Source organism: Typopeltis vanoorti, chromosome 16, assembly GCF_054136105.1.
Source record: "Typopeltis vanoorti isolate ZY-2024b chromosome 16, IOZ_Tvanoo_1.0, whole genome shotgun sequence".
NCBI lineage: Eukaryota > Metazoa > Arthropoda > Arachnida > Uropygi > Thelyphonidae > Typopeltis > Typopeltis vanoorti.
In genome coordinates, this window is record NC_143564.1 from 50,829,531 (window position 1) to 50,843,319 (window position 13,789).

Sequence of the window (13,789 nt, forward strand, 5' to 3'; positions counted from 1 at the left end):
TCTAAGTGAGGTTTTTCTGTAGGGGACACCTTCATAGATTTAGCAATGTTCACTAATCTGTTAAAACAATTAGTCACATCTTCCTTGTCACCTTGCATGCATTCGTGGAGCTCTATAAGGGTTCGAAGGTAGCATTTAGTATGGGAAAATCTAGAGATTAGTTCGTCCTTAAATTTCTTGTATTCCAATGTTTCCTTAAGAATAGGGGATGAATTAAAATATGTTCTAGCCTTGCCTATTAATTTACTTCTGAGTAATATTAATAACTGAAAGTCAGTCCAATTTGCTTTTTCTCTGAGCTTCTCAATATAGGTAAAATATGACAATATATCATCTGATTCCTCTCCTGAAAATTGAGGAAATAGCTGTTGGGGGTTCACCATTCTGAAGAATTCATCATCTTTCATTTTTGAGCTAGATGCAACAGCCATATTAATCTTTTAACAACAACTTTAAAAAAATAGAATCCTAAAATAAGCTCTATGTTTGCCTGAATTTAGTTTACAACCAATTCACTTGATTCACTTATTTTATCTTTAAATTCCTTTACTATTACAAATTTTAATACTTAATATTACAATCTTTTTTTAGTGAATTCAAATCCTGTTGACTGCACCATTTTGTTGGATCCTACTTGTTCATAATCTATACTTTGGATCCGACAGGATAATCTTTATGATGTTCTTAAACAATTGATAAGTTGTAAGCTGATTTCTAATTCAAATATAAAGAAAATTTATATTTATAGACTGCGCCACTCTATATCTGAATTAGTTCAAGAAATGAAGACAAATCAACCCTCAACTATTTCTCCTTAACATATATACTGGCCGAGTATATTTAACTAACTTAATTCACCCGCTTTGGTTCGAATATTTTATGAATGGTGCAGCAAAAGAGATTCAGGCAAAATACAACTTTTGATTAACAAAAACAAACATTTAATTTAGGATCACAATTTATACACGAGTTCAAATCACTAATTAAGATACTACAAACACTTCAGCTCTTCTGATATTACAGTCATACAAACTCTAACAAGATAAATCTGTTATCTCTATATTACAGACTTCTCACAGTTCCTTAAGTTCCAAAATACAATAAAATCGCAGTAACACCGCTTTACAAGTAAACACTTTCAAATTTTCACTTCAGTTAATCTTCGCGATAGTTACTGTTAACATAAGGAAATTCTGGGATGAAACTCACACACTTCTCTATATAGGAAACTAAAGGTTGGAATAATCTTACCGATAATCTTCTATCTTCATCAATTTATACACAAACACTTTTTATAACCGCAAATACTTTTAACAATAAACAGCACTCATTAAAATAAATCTTCTAAGCATTAACTGAATTAATTCACGGGCACAATACATATAATCAGATGTTCTTGTATGAAGCACTACTGATCACTCTTGAATTAGGGCAATACACAATAATTCCTTAACTTGGGGTTTTATATGCACAGATGTTCATTCCACCGGTATTCAATTAATTCTTTATGCACTATAATTCTAAGCACTGCCAACGGTAAACTTCAATTTTTACAGCCTCTATTATTCTTTAGTAACTTCGTACTTTGCTTCAAGGTTCCGTATGTCCTTGAAAGGTCGGCGCTGAAATTAAATCTCAATTCAAGTATCGCTAGTCTATTTAATAGTCTCTCAGCTGTTTTTCGTAGCTATAATTGTTATTCTACAACTTATTAGCTGACTGCTTCTCGACTAGTAGACATAAAATAGCTGCGTGAGTGACTTGCCGACTCGCTATTATCGCACTGTGATTCTCGAATGCCCGATTCCAACCTAATGCCAATCTCTCTAATAAATCTCTAATCTCTTAATTTCAGCGTTCATTCTTTTTATATCCATTCTTCCTGCCTAAATTGTTCTCGTACTCTTAACTCTTTTCAACAAACCTCACGTGGTGTTCCGAAACATGCTCACTCACTTACATACGTTTCCATGACAACAAAACAAAATATAATTAAATCGAGCTATTACATAACGTTAAACTTTACAAACAGGAATAAATAGAGAATATTTACATTTCAAATAATGCGCAGTTAAAATATCAAATACAAGTTCTTATATTAATATAGCAATAAATAAAATAGCTTAATAATATTTTATCACAGAGTTTTTCTACTATTAATACATACATCCTTGATTAAATAATTAATTAGATAAAATTAAAGGTAGTTATATGAATATTAAATTATAAACAAGTGATTTACATTAAATAATATTTACAAATGTAGCCTTTGTGATGGAAGATCATGTTGGATTCTGAACCAAATAATAATTACTTTAATCTCTACATAATCAGAATCCAACACTATCACTGCTTGTTTCATTTAGCAATTTTTCAAAGTAATTACTCCATACTTCAAGAATATCTTTTTCTTCTGTTTTCATGTCATCTTTATCATCTCTAACTCCTTTTACAGCACTCTTTCCTCCATTTCTAAGCTTCTTCAACAACCTCCAGAATATTTTGCCACCTTATTCATATTTATTTTCTATGTTCTTGCCAAAGTCCTCCCATGACTTTTGTTTAGCTAGTTTTACACACTGTTTAGCTTTCTTACATTTGTTTCTGTATTCACCAAGTGCACAAGCTGATTATTAGCCAGGAACGTTTGATATGTTTTCTTCTTTTCCTTCACTGCCTCTTTAACTTCCTGTGTCCACCACGAAGTTCTGATTTTTCTATCCTTGCCCAAAACCTCACCACATGCCTCTCTGGCCGAATCAATCAAGGTTTTCTTCAAGACTTGGCACTCAATCTCCAAGGTTTCGTTCCTATTCTCAAACTCTTTCGTTTTTTCTTCAATAATCTTTGTGTATTTTAGTCCACAGTTCTCATCTGAGAGTTGCTCAACTTTTATTCGTTTTAAAACTTTCTTATATGTTATTTTTTTCAATATGAAATTTAATTTTATCCTGCTCAAGACTAAATAGTGATCGCTTCCAATTTCAAATCCTCTGTACACTCTGGTGTCCTGCACCAGGGAGAAAACATCACTATCAACAATAACATAGTCAATGAGACTTTTCTTATTCACTGCCTCTTCTCTTGATGTGAATTTGTGCGCATTTTTATGTTGGAACATGGTGTTACTAATAACCAGTCCATGTCCTGAGCAGAAATCCAACAGGCATTTGCCATTATTATTAGCTTTGCTCTTTTACTCCAAATTTTCCCAAAATATTTTTGTATGTCTGACAATCATTTCCTTCTCTGCTATTTAGATCCTCAACAAGGACCAACTTTTCCTTTTTCATTGTGTCAGTTGCTTTTTCTAAAGCATCAAAAAATTCCCCCACTTCTACCTTAGTAGAACCTTCTGTGTGACCATAGGCACAAATAAGTCTTATTGTCCAATTCCGCATTCGGATATTTGCTCACATCACTCTACTTGAGAATGATTGCCATTCGATTATCCTTCAAGAAGATCTGCCTGCCATTCAAGAAGATTAGCCTTTTATTTTGTGTTGAATACTAAGGCTACTCCTTCTTTTCCTTGATTGTCATTTCCTGAATATAACATTTTGTATTTATTGCTTAGAAAGATCTCACCAGTTTTTGTCTTTTTTGTTTCAGTCACCCTTATTATGTCGATCTGGTACTTATCTAATTCTTCAGCTAGCTCCATTTCTTTACCATTCAGGCTTCTTATGTTGATAGTACCGATCTTTAACTCTGGTGATGTTGAGTTGGGGTGTGCTTTCAGATTTGTTTCAGTAGCTGACTTTTCAGTGTTCACCCTGGTTCCCTGGTGAAAACAATAGGGGCCTTGTTTAACCGGCGATGCTCCAGTCGGCATGAAATTTTGTCATGTTGCACCATCATTTTCTATACTGGTTTAAGCCAATATGAATACAATTTGGTCGGCTATATCCCAAATTGCTAGCCCATCGTCGTTCTTTCAGTATCCAGGTAGATACCCAACAGGGTGCAACATGAGAAGGTGAGGATTGGGCATTAGGTCAGAAGCGATGGTTGGTTCTACTGCATTCCTTTAAAGGCTATGTGGAGGTCTCCTCTCAGTTATACAGCTTTGACCCTTAAGCTCCTCTTGATAAGAGGATGGCTGACTGTCAGATATCAAAAAGTGGTATACAAGGGATCGGAGTCTACAAGGTTTCCTGCATCTAGGCTTCGGAAGGTGCTGAAGTTGAAGATTCTTCAAGACTTAGTGGAGATTCTCCTTTCCAGTAAAGTAATACCACCATACTTACGTGCTTCAAGAACTATCTTCATTCCGAAGAAAGTAACTTCAAGTGCATCAGGCTTTAAACCTATTACCATCTCCTCTGTGATACTTAGACTCTATGATAAAATATTAGTTAAACGACTTCAGCAATACATACAGCATGATTATAGACAGATAGCTTTTGTCTCTTCGGACGGCTGTGCCGAGAATATATATCTTCTTTCTTCTCTGCTCTCTGATTCCCAATGCCACCTTAAGCCTCTATATATGACATCGCAGGACCTCCAAAAGGCCTTTGATAGCGTCTCCCTTCCTGCTCTCCTTCGAGCACTGTCTATTGTCGAATGTCCAGAACCTTTTCTTTCCTATGTTATGGAGGTATACTTGGGTAGCTCCATCACTATCACTACAGGGTCCCATGCAACTGCTATTCCCACAATGCGGGGTGTTCTCCAGGGTGATCCTCTATCTCCCCTTTTCTTTAACTGCATCATAGATGAGTTTCTTCATTCTTTTCCTAGCCATATAAGTTATTCTCTAGGCACTTTTCCTTTAATGCTATGTAATAAGATCGTCCGAAGCCTTTGCGGACGATCTCATTCTCGTAGCCTCTACTAAGATAGGCTTGCAGGAACTCCTTGACTGGCAGTTGACTTCTTCTCTATTCGAGACCTTTCTATTAATGTAGAGATGTCCTGCTCTTTAGCTCTTGTCCCCTCTGGTTGTGACAAGAAGCTTAAGGTCGAGACTATAGCGTTTTCCCTGCACGGGAGGCCGTTGCATGCTTTGACCATCCTGGAAGAGTGGAGATACCTCGGTATCATGTTGACCCCAAGGGAAGGTTTTCTGTCCTTTCTATCCTAGAAGCAGGGATCACTTCTTTGAGGAAAGCTCCTCTCAAGCCCCAGCAAAGACTGTTTCTCCTTTTCTTTCTACTATCTCCTACTTCACTTTTACCACAAGTTGGTGCTTGGTAGGACATATATCTTGGTACTGTCCCAAATGGACAGGGACATCTGTTCCGTCGTGAGATCATGGCTCCGACTGCCGGCTGACACTCCTACTGCATATTTCAATGCGATGGTGAAGGATAGTGGGCTTTGGGTTCCATCACTTAAATGGCTGATTCTATGCCTGCGGCTGTCAAGAATCGTGCAGTTAGAACTATCTTCTTCCCCTATCTGCAGAGCGGCTTTCTATAGCCCATTAATACAAGAAGACTTTAGGTGGGCTAAAGGCTGGTCCCATTATCAAGGTACTTTAATTGAGTCAACACCCACAGAACACAAGAGATGGGCATCTCTGTTGCACTATTCTGTAGATGGTGCTCCTTTAAAAGAGTCATATCTGGTGCCTCCCCAGCATGATTGGGGAAGGAATGGCACCAGACTCCTCCCTGGGTTCGAGTATATCGACCTTTTCAGGATGAGGATCAGTGCCCTGCCTACTCGAGCCAGCACAGCTCGATGGGGTAGTGACGACTCCAACTGTAGGGCTGGCTGCCACTACAGTGAGACATTGTCTCATATAGCCCAGTGTTGCTTCTGCACCCATGGGGTCCGCATGAGAAGGCATGATGCCGTGGTCTCCATTCTGAACAACCGCTTTAAGAACAAAGGTTGGGAGGCTGTGGTGGAACCACATTATAGGACCTCAACGGGTTTGCATAAGCCAGACTTAGTGATTAAAAGAGATGGCAATGTTTGGGTAGTTGATGTCCAAGTGGTGGGAACAGGGCACCCACTAGCCAATAGCCATAATAATAAAGTAAATTATTATAAAAATATCCCAGATCTAGTAAGATACGAGAGGAGTATGGGGAAACTCTGAAGTTTACCAGTGCCACCATCTCTTCACATGGCGTATGGAGTACAGATAGTTATAAGGACTTAAAACAACTTGGGCTTGCGCAAAAGGATATAAAAGTTCTTTCCTTGAGGGGCCCTACAGGGGACACTGGTGGCACGGCGTTGCCACCAGAGAATGACTACAACAATAACTCAAACAGGCATAGGGTAAAACACTTGTAAAGGCTTAAGCCTATATCAAGTCTGGATGTGATGTAAGGATAGTACTGCCCATTACCAGTACAAAGATTTAAAAAAAAAAAAAAAAACAAGTGGTGTACCACAAGGATCAGTGCTTGGTGCACTGTTACTCAATCTGTACAGTAATGATATTGGGAAGGATTTGACATGTGATATACAGTTATTTGCTGATGATGCAAAGATAGGTAGGGTAATCAGGAATGCTACTGATATGCATTCTTTGCAGAATGATTTGAATAGGCTGGAATTGTGGGCATGGGAAAATAGGTGTCAGTTCAATGTCAGTACAGGTAAAGTCATTCACTTCGACATGATTAGATATCAAATGTCTTATTATATGGGTGGGATTATGCTAGAAGAAACTGATAAGGCTAAAGATCTTGGAGTGTTAGTAAATAGGAAGTTGAAGTTCAGGGTTGTATTGGCAAAGATTGAAAATACAACTCAAAAGATAATTGTAATGTTGAAACAATCATTCACATGATCGTGAATTTGAATGATTGCCATTGGATGTTGTGAGTGCAAGCAGTGTGAATGAAATCAAGAATAAGTATGATAGCTGGTGTGTGTAGAATGTGGCCTCCCTTGATGAATCCCTGATTCCCTGGAGGTCTCTCTTAATAATAATAATATATCATGTATAATAGAAAAATTTTCAGCAAAAAAATTCATGTAACTGTAGACAAGTGCAAACATTAGCATGCAATCTTGACTGTCATCTGAGTCTGGAAACAATGTAGACAAAGCTGAGCAAGAGCTAGAAATTTTAATTAACGTTCTGCATAATCAAAAACAAAGCTAATACATGAAGGCTGTGCTGACCCCCTCCAACTCAAGAAAAAAAGAAAATAAAGATTCCACACACTAAATGAAGACATCACATCACATCGCATCGCATCTCACACACACACACACACACACACACACACACACACACACACACACACACACACACACAGTACATCTTAAAGCAATAGTCATATAAAGTCAAGTAAATAAGGCATGTGCTTGGATATAAACACGCTATGGATTTAAATCCAATCCAGGGTGCTTACAGGCCAAAGCTATATAACTGAGAGGAGACCTCCACATAGCCTTTAAAGGAATGCAGAGACCCGACCACGGCTTCTGACCTAATGTCCAATCCTCACCTTCTCGTGGTGCACCCTTTTGGGTATCTACCTGGATACTGAACGAACAAGGATGGGCTGGCAATTTGGGATTTAGCCGACCAAATTGTAATTCTTATTGGCTTAAACCAAATTACAAAATGATGGTACAACATGACAAAATTTCATGCTGGCTGGGGTGTTGCCGGTTAAACAAGGAACCCGTTGTTTTCACCAGGGAACCAGGGTGAACAGCGAAAAGTCAGCTACTGGAAGAAATCTGAAAAAACACCCCAACTCAACATCACTAGAGTTAAAGATCAGTACTATCAACATAAGAAGCTTGAATGGCAAAGAAATGGAGCTAGCTGAGGAATTAGATAAGAACCAGATTGACATAATAGGGGTGACTGAAACAAAAAAGACAAAGACTGGTGAGATCTTTCTGAGCAATAAATACAAAATGTTATATTCAGGCAATGACAATCAAGGAAAAGAAGGAGTAGCCGCTGTATTCAACACAAAATACGAGGCTAATCTTCTTGAATGGCAGGCAGATCTTCTTGAAGGATAATTGAATGGCAATCACTCTCAAGTAGAGTGATGTGAGCAAATATCAGAATGCAGAATTGGACAATAAGACGTATTTGTGCTCATGGTCACACAGAAGGTTCTACTAAGGTAGAAGTGGAGGAATTTTCTGAAGATTTAGACAAAGCATCTGACACAATGAAAAAGGAAAAGTTGGTCCATGTTGAGGATCTAAATAGCAGAGTGGGAAATGGTTGTCAGAGATACAAAAATATATTCGGAAAATTTGGAGAAAAGAGCAAAGCTAATAATAATGGCAAATATTTGTTGGATTTCTGCTCGGGACATGAACTGGTTATTACTAACACCATGTTCCAACATAAAAATGTGCACAAATTCACATGGAGAGAAGAGGCAAGAAATAAGAAAAGTCTCATCGACTATGTTATTGTTAATAGTGATGTTTTCTCCCTGGTGCAGGACACCAGAGTGTACAGAGGATTTGAAATTGTAAGTGATCACTATTTAGTCTTGAGCAGGATAAAATTGAATTTCATATTGAAAAGAATAACATGTAAGAAAGTTTTAAAACGAATAAAAGTTCAGCAGCTCTCTGATGTGAAGTGTAGACTAAAATACATAAAGATTATTGAAGAAAAAATGAAAGAGTTTGAGAACAGGAACCAAACCTTGGAGATTCAGTGGCAAGCATTGAAGAAAACCTTAATTGATTCAGCAAGAGAGGCAAGTGGTGAGCTTGTCTTCAAGGATAGAAAAATCAGAACTCCATTGTGGACACAGGAAGTTAAAGAGACAGTGAAGGAAAAGAAGAAAGCATATCAAAAGTTCCTGGCAAATAAGTCAGCTCTTGCTCTTAGAGAATACAGAGAGAAATGTAAGAAAGCTAAACACTGTGTAAAACTAGCTAAACAAAAGTCATGGAAGGACTTTGGCAAGAACATAAAAGAAATATCAAGAAGTGGCAAAATATTTTGGAGGTTGTGGAAGAAGCTTGGAAATGGAGGAAAGAGTGCTGTAAATGGAGTTAGAGATGATAAAGGTGACATGAAAACGGGAGAAAAAAGATATCCTTGAAGTATGGAGTAATTACTTCAAGAAATTGCTAAATGAAACAAGCAGTGACAGCACAGTGGTAAAAAACACTGACCAGGCATGCAGTCAGGAATACATATCCATACTGGAAGTAGAAAAAGCCATCAAAGGCTTAAAATGTGGAAAGGCAGCAGGAGTAGATGATATTCCACCAGAAATGCTGAAGTATGGTGGTATAAAAGTCTTGCAGCAGCTGCACTGCATACTTCAGAAGGCCTGGACAGAGGGACGAATTCCCGATGATTAGAGTAGAGCTCTCATAGTACCCATATATAAAAAGGGAAATAAAACTGAATGTGAGAATTACAGAGGTATTTCCCTACTGAGTGTTCCTGATAGGATATATGCAAGTATACTTGAGAAACGGTTGAGAAGAATTGTGGAAGAAAAGCTTGGTGAAAAACAAGCTGGATTCAGGCCAAATAGAGGCTGTCAGGATCAGATCTTCACTTTATGACAAATAGTTGAGAAAACATGGGAATATAACAAAGATCTGTATTTAAGTTTTGTCGATTTGGAAAAGGCATATGACAAGGTGTCAAGAGAGAAGTTATTCAATACGATACAGTTATATGGTGTCAATGGGGCATTATATCAAGCAATACTTAGTCTTTATTTGAGTTGTAAGTCAGCAGTTAGAATTGAAGGAAGTACAGGAAGATGATTTAATGTTAAATCTGGTGTGACACAAGGATGTACATTATCCCCTCTGTTATTCATTATCTATATGGATCACATTATGAAAGAAAGTGGCATTAAACATGATATCAAAATTGGAGATGTTAATGTCAGCGCTTTGCTTTATGTGGACGATGCCATACTTATCAATAAATCCGCTACGAGTCTGCAAGATTCCTCGACTAAACTGAATAACTGTTGTAATAGATATCGTACGAAGGTCACCAATAAAAAGACAAAGACAATGAAAATAGGCAGAATCTTTGAAAATGTCAACTGCGTGTGAATGGAGAACCTGTGAAACAAGTAAAACATTTGACCTACTTAGGCATGATTTTTAGTGAAGATGGTAAATTAAATATGGAAATAGACAACAGAATCAATAAAGCTGGTATAGTAGGAAGTCAACTGAATAAATTGATATGGAATAAGAGAGAAATTAGTCAGAACACTAAATTAGCTGTATACAAGACAGTGTTCAAACCAGTTTTAACTTATGGATCTGAGAGCTGGGTTAGAAGTAAAACACTTGACCAAAGACTAGAGACCACAGATATGAGAATCCTGAGAAAGATTAGAGGCATGAACAGATGCCATCGATGGCAATATCATATTAAAAACGAGGATGTTAGGAAGAACTCGACATTGTCGGCATCCAGGAATGCATTAGCAGAGCTAATCTCAGATGATATGGTCATTTAAATAGAATGGGCGAGGAAAGATTGGGAAAACAAGTATTCTCTGCCAGGTTGGCAGGAAATCGACCCAGAGGAAGACCAAGATATAGGTGGATTGATGTGGTACAAAGTGTCTTAGACGACAGAGATATAAGATCTGATAATATTGGAGTGTTGAGAAGTAACAGCCTGATCTGGAGAAAAATTGTGGATACTAAGTTAGTAATGATGTAAATTTTTCATGTAGTACTATCATATCCTGTACACCCCTTGAGTACATGGCAGGAATTTGATGATGATGGATTTAAATCCCATTTTGATATGTCTGTATAAACATTCAATTACTGGTATATAATCCTGTGATCATCTCTGTGAGATGTTATTATCATGCATAACTAATATTCTTAAGTGCATGAGAAAAGACCATGTTTTGCCTCTGAAAAATATAGGCAATCTGATGTACCAATGTACTATATGTCCCATTCTTTTATAGCAGGATGTTCATAAAAAAACATGTTCAAACACAATCTTATCATAATACTATCACTTTTGAAGCTTTCAATTTCTTAGTGCAATTTCTTAGTATTTAATAAGGAAATGTCAGTGGATACTGACCTTTCCTTATTAAATAAGCAAAGGCAGAAGCATCATTTAAGGTTCTTTCTGAAAAATAATGACAATGGACTGTGTATGTGAAAAGGAACATCTCATTGTCAAAATAACCTGGATATTATTAAACCAATTTATTACTGTGAAAGTTCTAGAGGTAAGGATCATCTCATTCTTCCCCCAAAATTGTTTTAATGCAAAGTTTGAGTTTAAACTTGAATCTTTAATGGTTGTTCAGAATTAAAACAATATCAAAATCACTTAAAAAGGTGACAAATCATGAATAAAATTATAAAATATCTTCATGAAACCTGGTTTCAACATACCTTATTCTGCTTCTTCTCTCTGCACTTGTAAGCATTATATATTTTCAAGTGTAATTTTCAAAATCAATATCGAATCAAAGAGCTAAATTATCTGAGAGAACTTTACTTGACTAGTGCAATCCTCTTAATAGTGCTAAGTCAAATTATTGAAGAGTATCAGCTGGAGAATTGACATTATGTAGTTTATCAAGCTTAAAATATTATATGCTCAGTGGTGCAATTTATTCATAGATTAAGTTCTTAGTCTCATATATTTTAGAAACCTATTTTCTCTAAAAATAAATATGGCTGTACCTAGAAACTAAGTTGCAAACACTTGCCAAAGTTCCATGGTGACAAGAAGAAAGCCATTGTAGTCTTCAGCTGATGAACGAATCTTCTGAAGATAAGAAAGTCCATCAAGTTGTCCGCATGCATAATCAACAACCAAAAAACCTACACAAACAAAACATACTTCTAATTAAAAAAAAGAAAGAAGCATCTGTTTAATAGTAGTAGTTTCAAATAATTTAATAATAAGTAATAGTCATATGAAAAAAAGGCTATGAGGATCCAAAGTATTTGATGCAGAATATGAATTACAAAACCCTAGGAAACCAGAGATTCAGAAAATTCATTATCTGGAATATGGGTATCATTGAAAAAAGGTTAAAAAATATGTAAATATATATAAATAAATGGATTTACTGAAGTAAACAACATAATTCATTCTGAAAATAAATAACAGTCCATTATCAGTGTGGTAAAAAACGTAATTCACATGGCAGAATACAGTAATCAATTAACCAATAATGGCAAATTCTGCATGCACTAGAAAAATATCATACAAATGAAGCTGGAATAATCATTACAAAATCAAGTTCATGAAGTTTAATTTTGAGAATACTGATAATTTATTAACATAACTTATGTTTGATGGACTAGAATAGATCTCCAACCTCAAGCCATATTTTGAATCCAGGCAATGAGTAGAATTTAGCTATAAATGCAATGTTAAATGTAATTTTAGGGTATGTTTAATATTATTTTATAGCCTGATTAATTGATTAAACAGTAGATAAATCTTACTTTTTTTGTTGAGACTATTTTTGAATCACATTACAGAGATGGTAAAAGATGTAAAATGGAAAGGTTTAGAGAAAACCTTTCCATTTTAAATGTAATTACCTGTGTAGTTGTTCTTGCCACTTTCAGAGAATTTGATCAGATATGGCATAGAAGCCTGCTCAGAAAACTGCAATCCTTCTTATCTTCCAGTCTCTGTAATTAAAGTTCTCTCTTTGATCAATTACTACAAGTCATTGTAAACAGCTTTTTCTTGTTAGACTTTTCCACTGATGAAGGAACATGCCAGAACTGTTCTGTGACCTAATCTTCTTCCCATACATAAGTGGACCTTTCTCAGTGACCAATAATTCTATCCATAGTTTGGTAATGATGGTGCACTCTATTCCTCTTACATGATAAATCTAGGAGTGCCCAAACATCCAAAGCTTCAAGAAGTTCTACAACTGGTACTTCAAATACAGACTTTCATGCTATTTTCTCATGGGATGAGTTTAACTGTTACCTGCAATACTACCAAAACACAATCCTGCTTCTCATCCTCACTCAAAAAGATTTAATTCACCTTCTCTCACCCTTCATACTACTCAAATCGCAACAAATCAAATCTCTTTCTTCTCATTCTGATGAAGCTGGCAAAAGCACAACAATTGATTTCCCAGTCATAATGCATAGGATAAGTGTTAATTAGGTTACGTTACTTTTAAGATACTGCCAATGTAATGTGGTTATGGAGAAGTAATAATAATCCAAAAGATTTGTAAGAAAAAAGATGATGTGGAAGGAATATCATGTGCATAAGGATGATGTCAGTTACGAAAATTTATTATAAGAGGGCCAAGAAGAGGGTAGCTGATTGTTATTTTTAAGATATTGTGAATGTAATGCGGTTATGGAGAAGTAACTGTTTTATGGAAAGCTAAGTCCAAGTATGAAAATAAATTGGCTCTGAAAGCTAAAGAAAATCCAAAAAAATTCTATCATTATGCAGTAAGTAAAAGAAAGAATGAGCATGAAAGAATAACTCTGATGAATGTAGATGGTATTCATGTGGCAGATGCAGAAGAGACTGTTCAACTAATGAGGGTCTATTTTGCTAAAAATTAACAATCTGGTATATGCAACACTGAGCACCCCGCTACCTCTTCCATGGATGAAGAATAAGAATGCAATAGGGACTGATGGGATAATAACAGCACAGATGGTAAAACAGTGTTCAGCTGAACTGACTGTTCTTTTGATTAGGCTATAATATTCTTCAAAACAGGAAAGATTGCACTGGAGTAGAAAGAATGCATGATAATCCCATTGCACAAGGGTGGTGCAAAGACCGAAGTGTCCAACTGTCAAAGCTATCAGTATCTCTGGAGTGGTGGTACAGAAATGGGTAGACAGCAAATCTATACTA

The 13,789-nt window shown here is 36.3% G+C and overlaps 1 protein-coding gene across 2 annotated transcripts in view; it reads right to left on the reverse strand.

Annotated features, from left to right (window-relative positions):
• Positions 1-13,789, reverse strand: part of LOC150098013 (transport and Golgi organization 2 homolog) — a 160,260-nt gene that overhangs the window by 82,618 nt on the left and 63,853 nt on the right. For both annotated transcript variants that reach the window (XM_090406381.1, XM_090406382.1), the window contains exon 4: positions 11,637-11,751. In XM_090406381.1, coding sequence (XP_090262507.1) covers positions 11,637-11,751 — 115 coding nt within the window. The remainder of the gene's footprint in view (positions 1-11,636; positions 11,752-13,789) is intronic.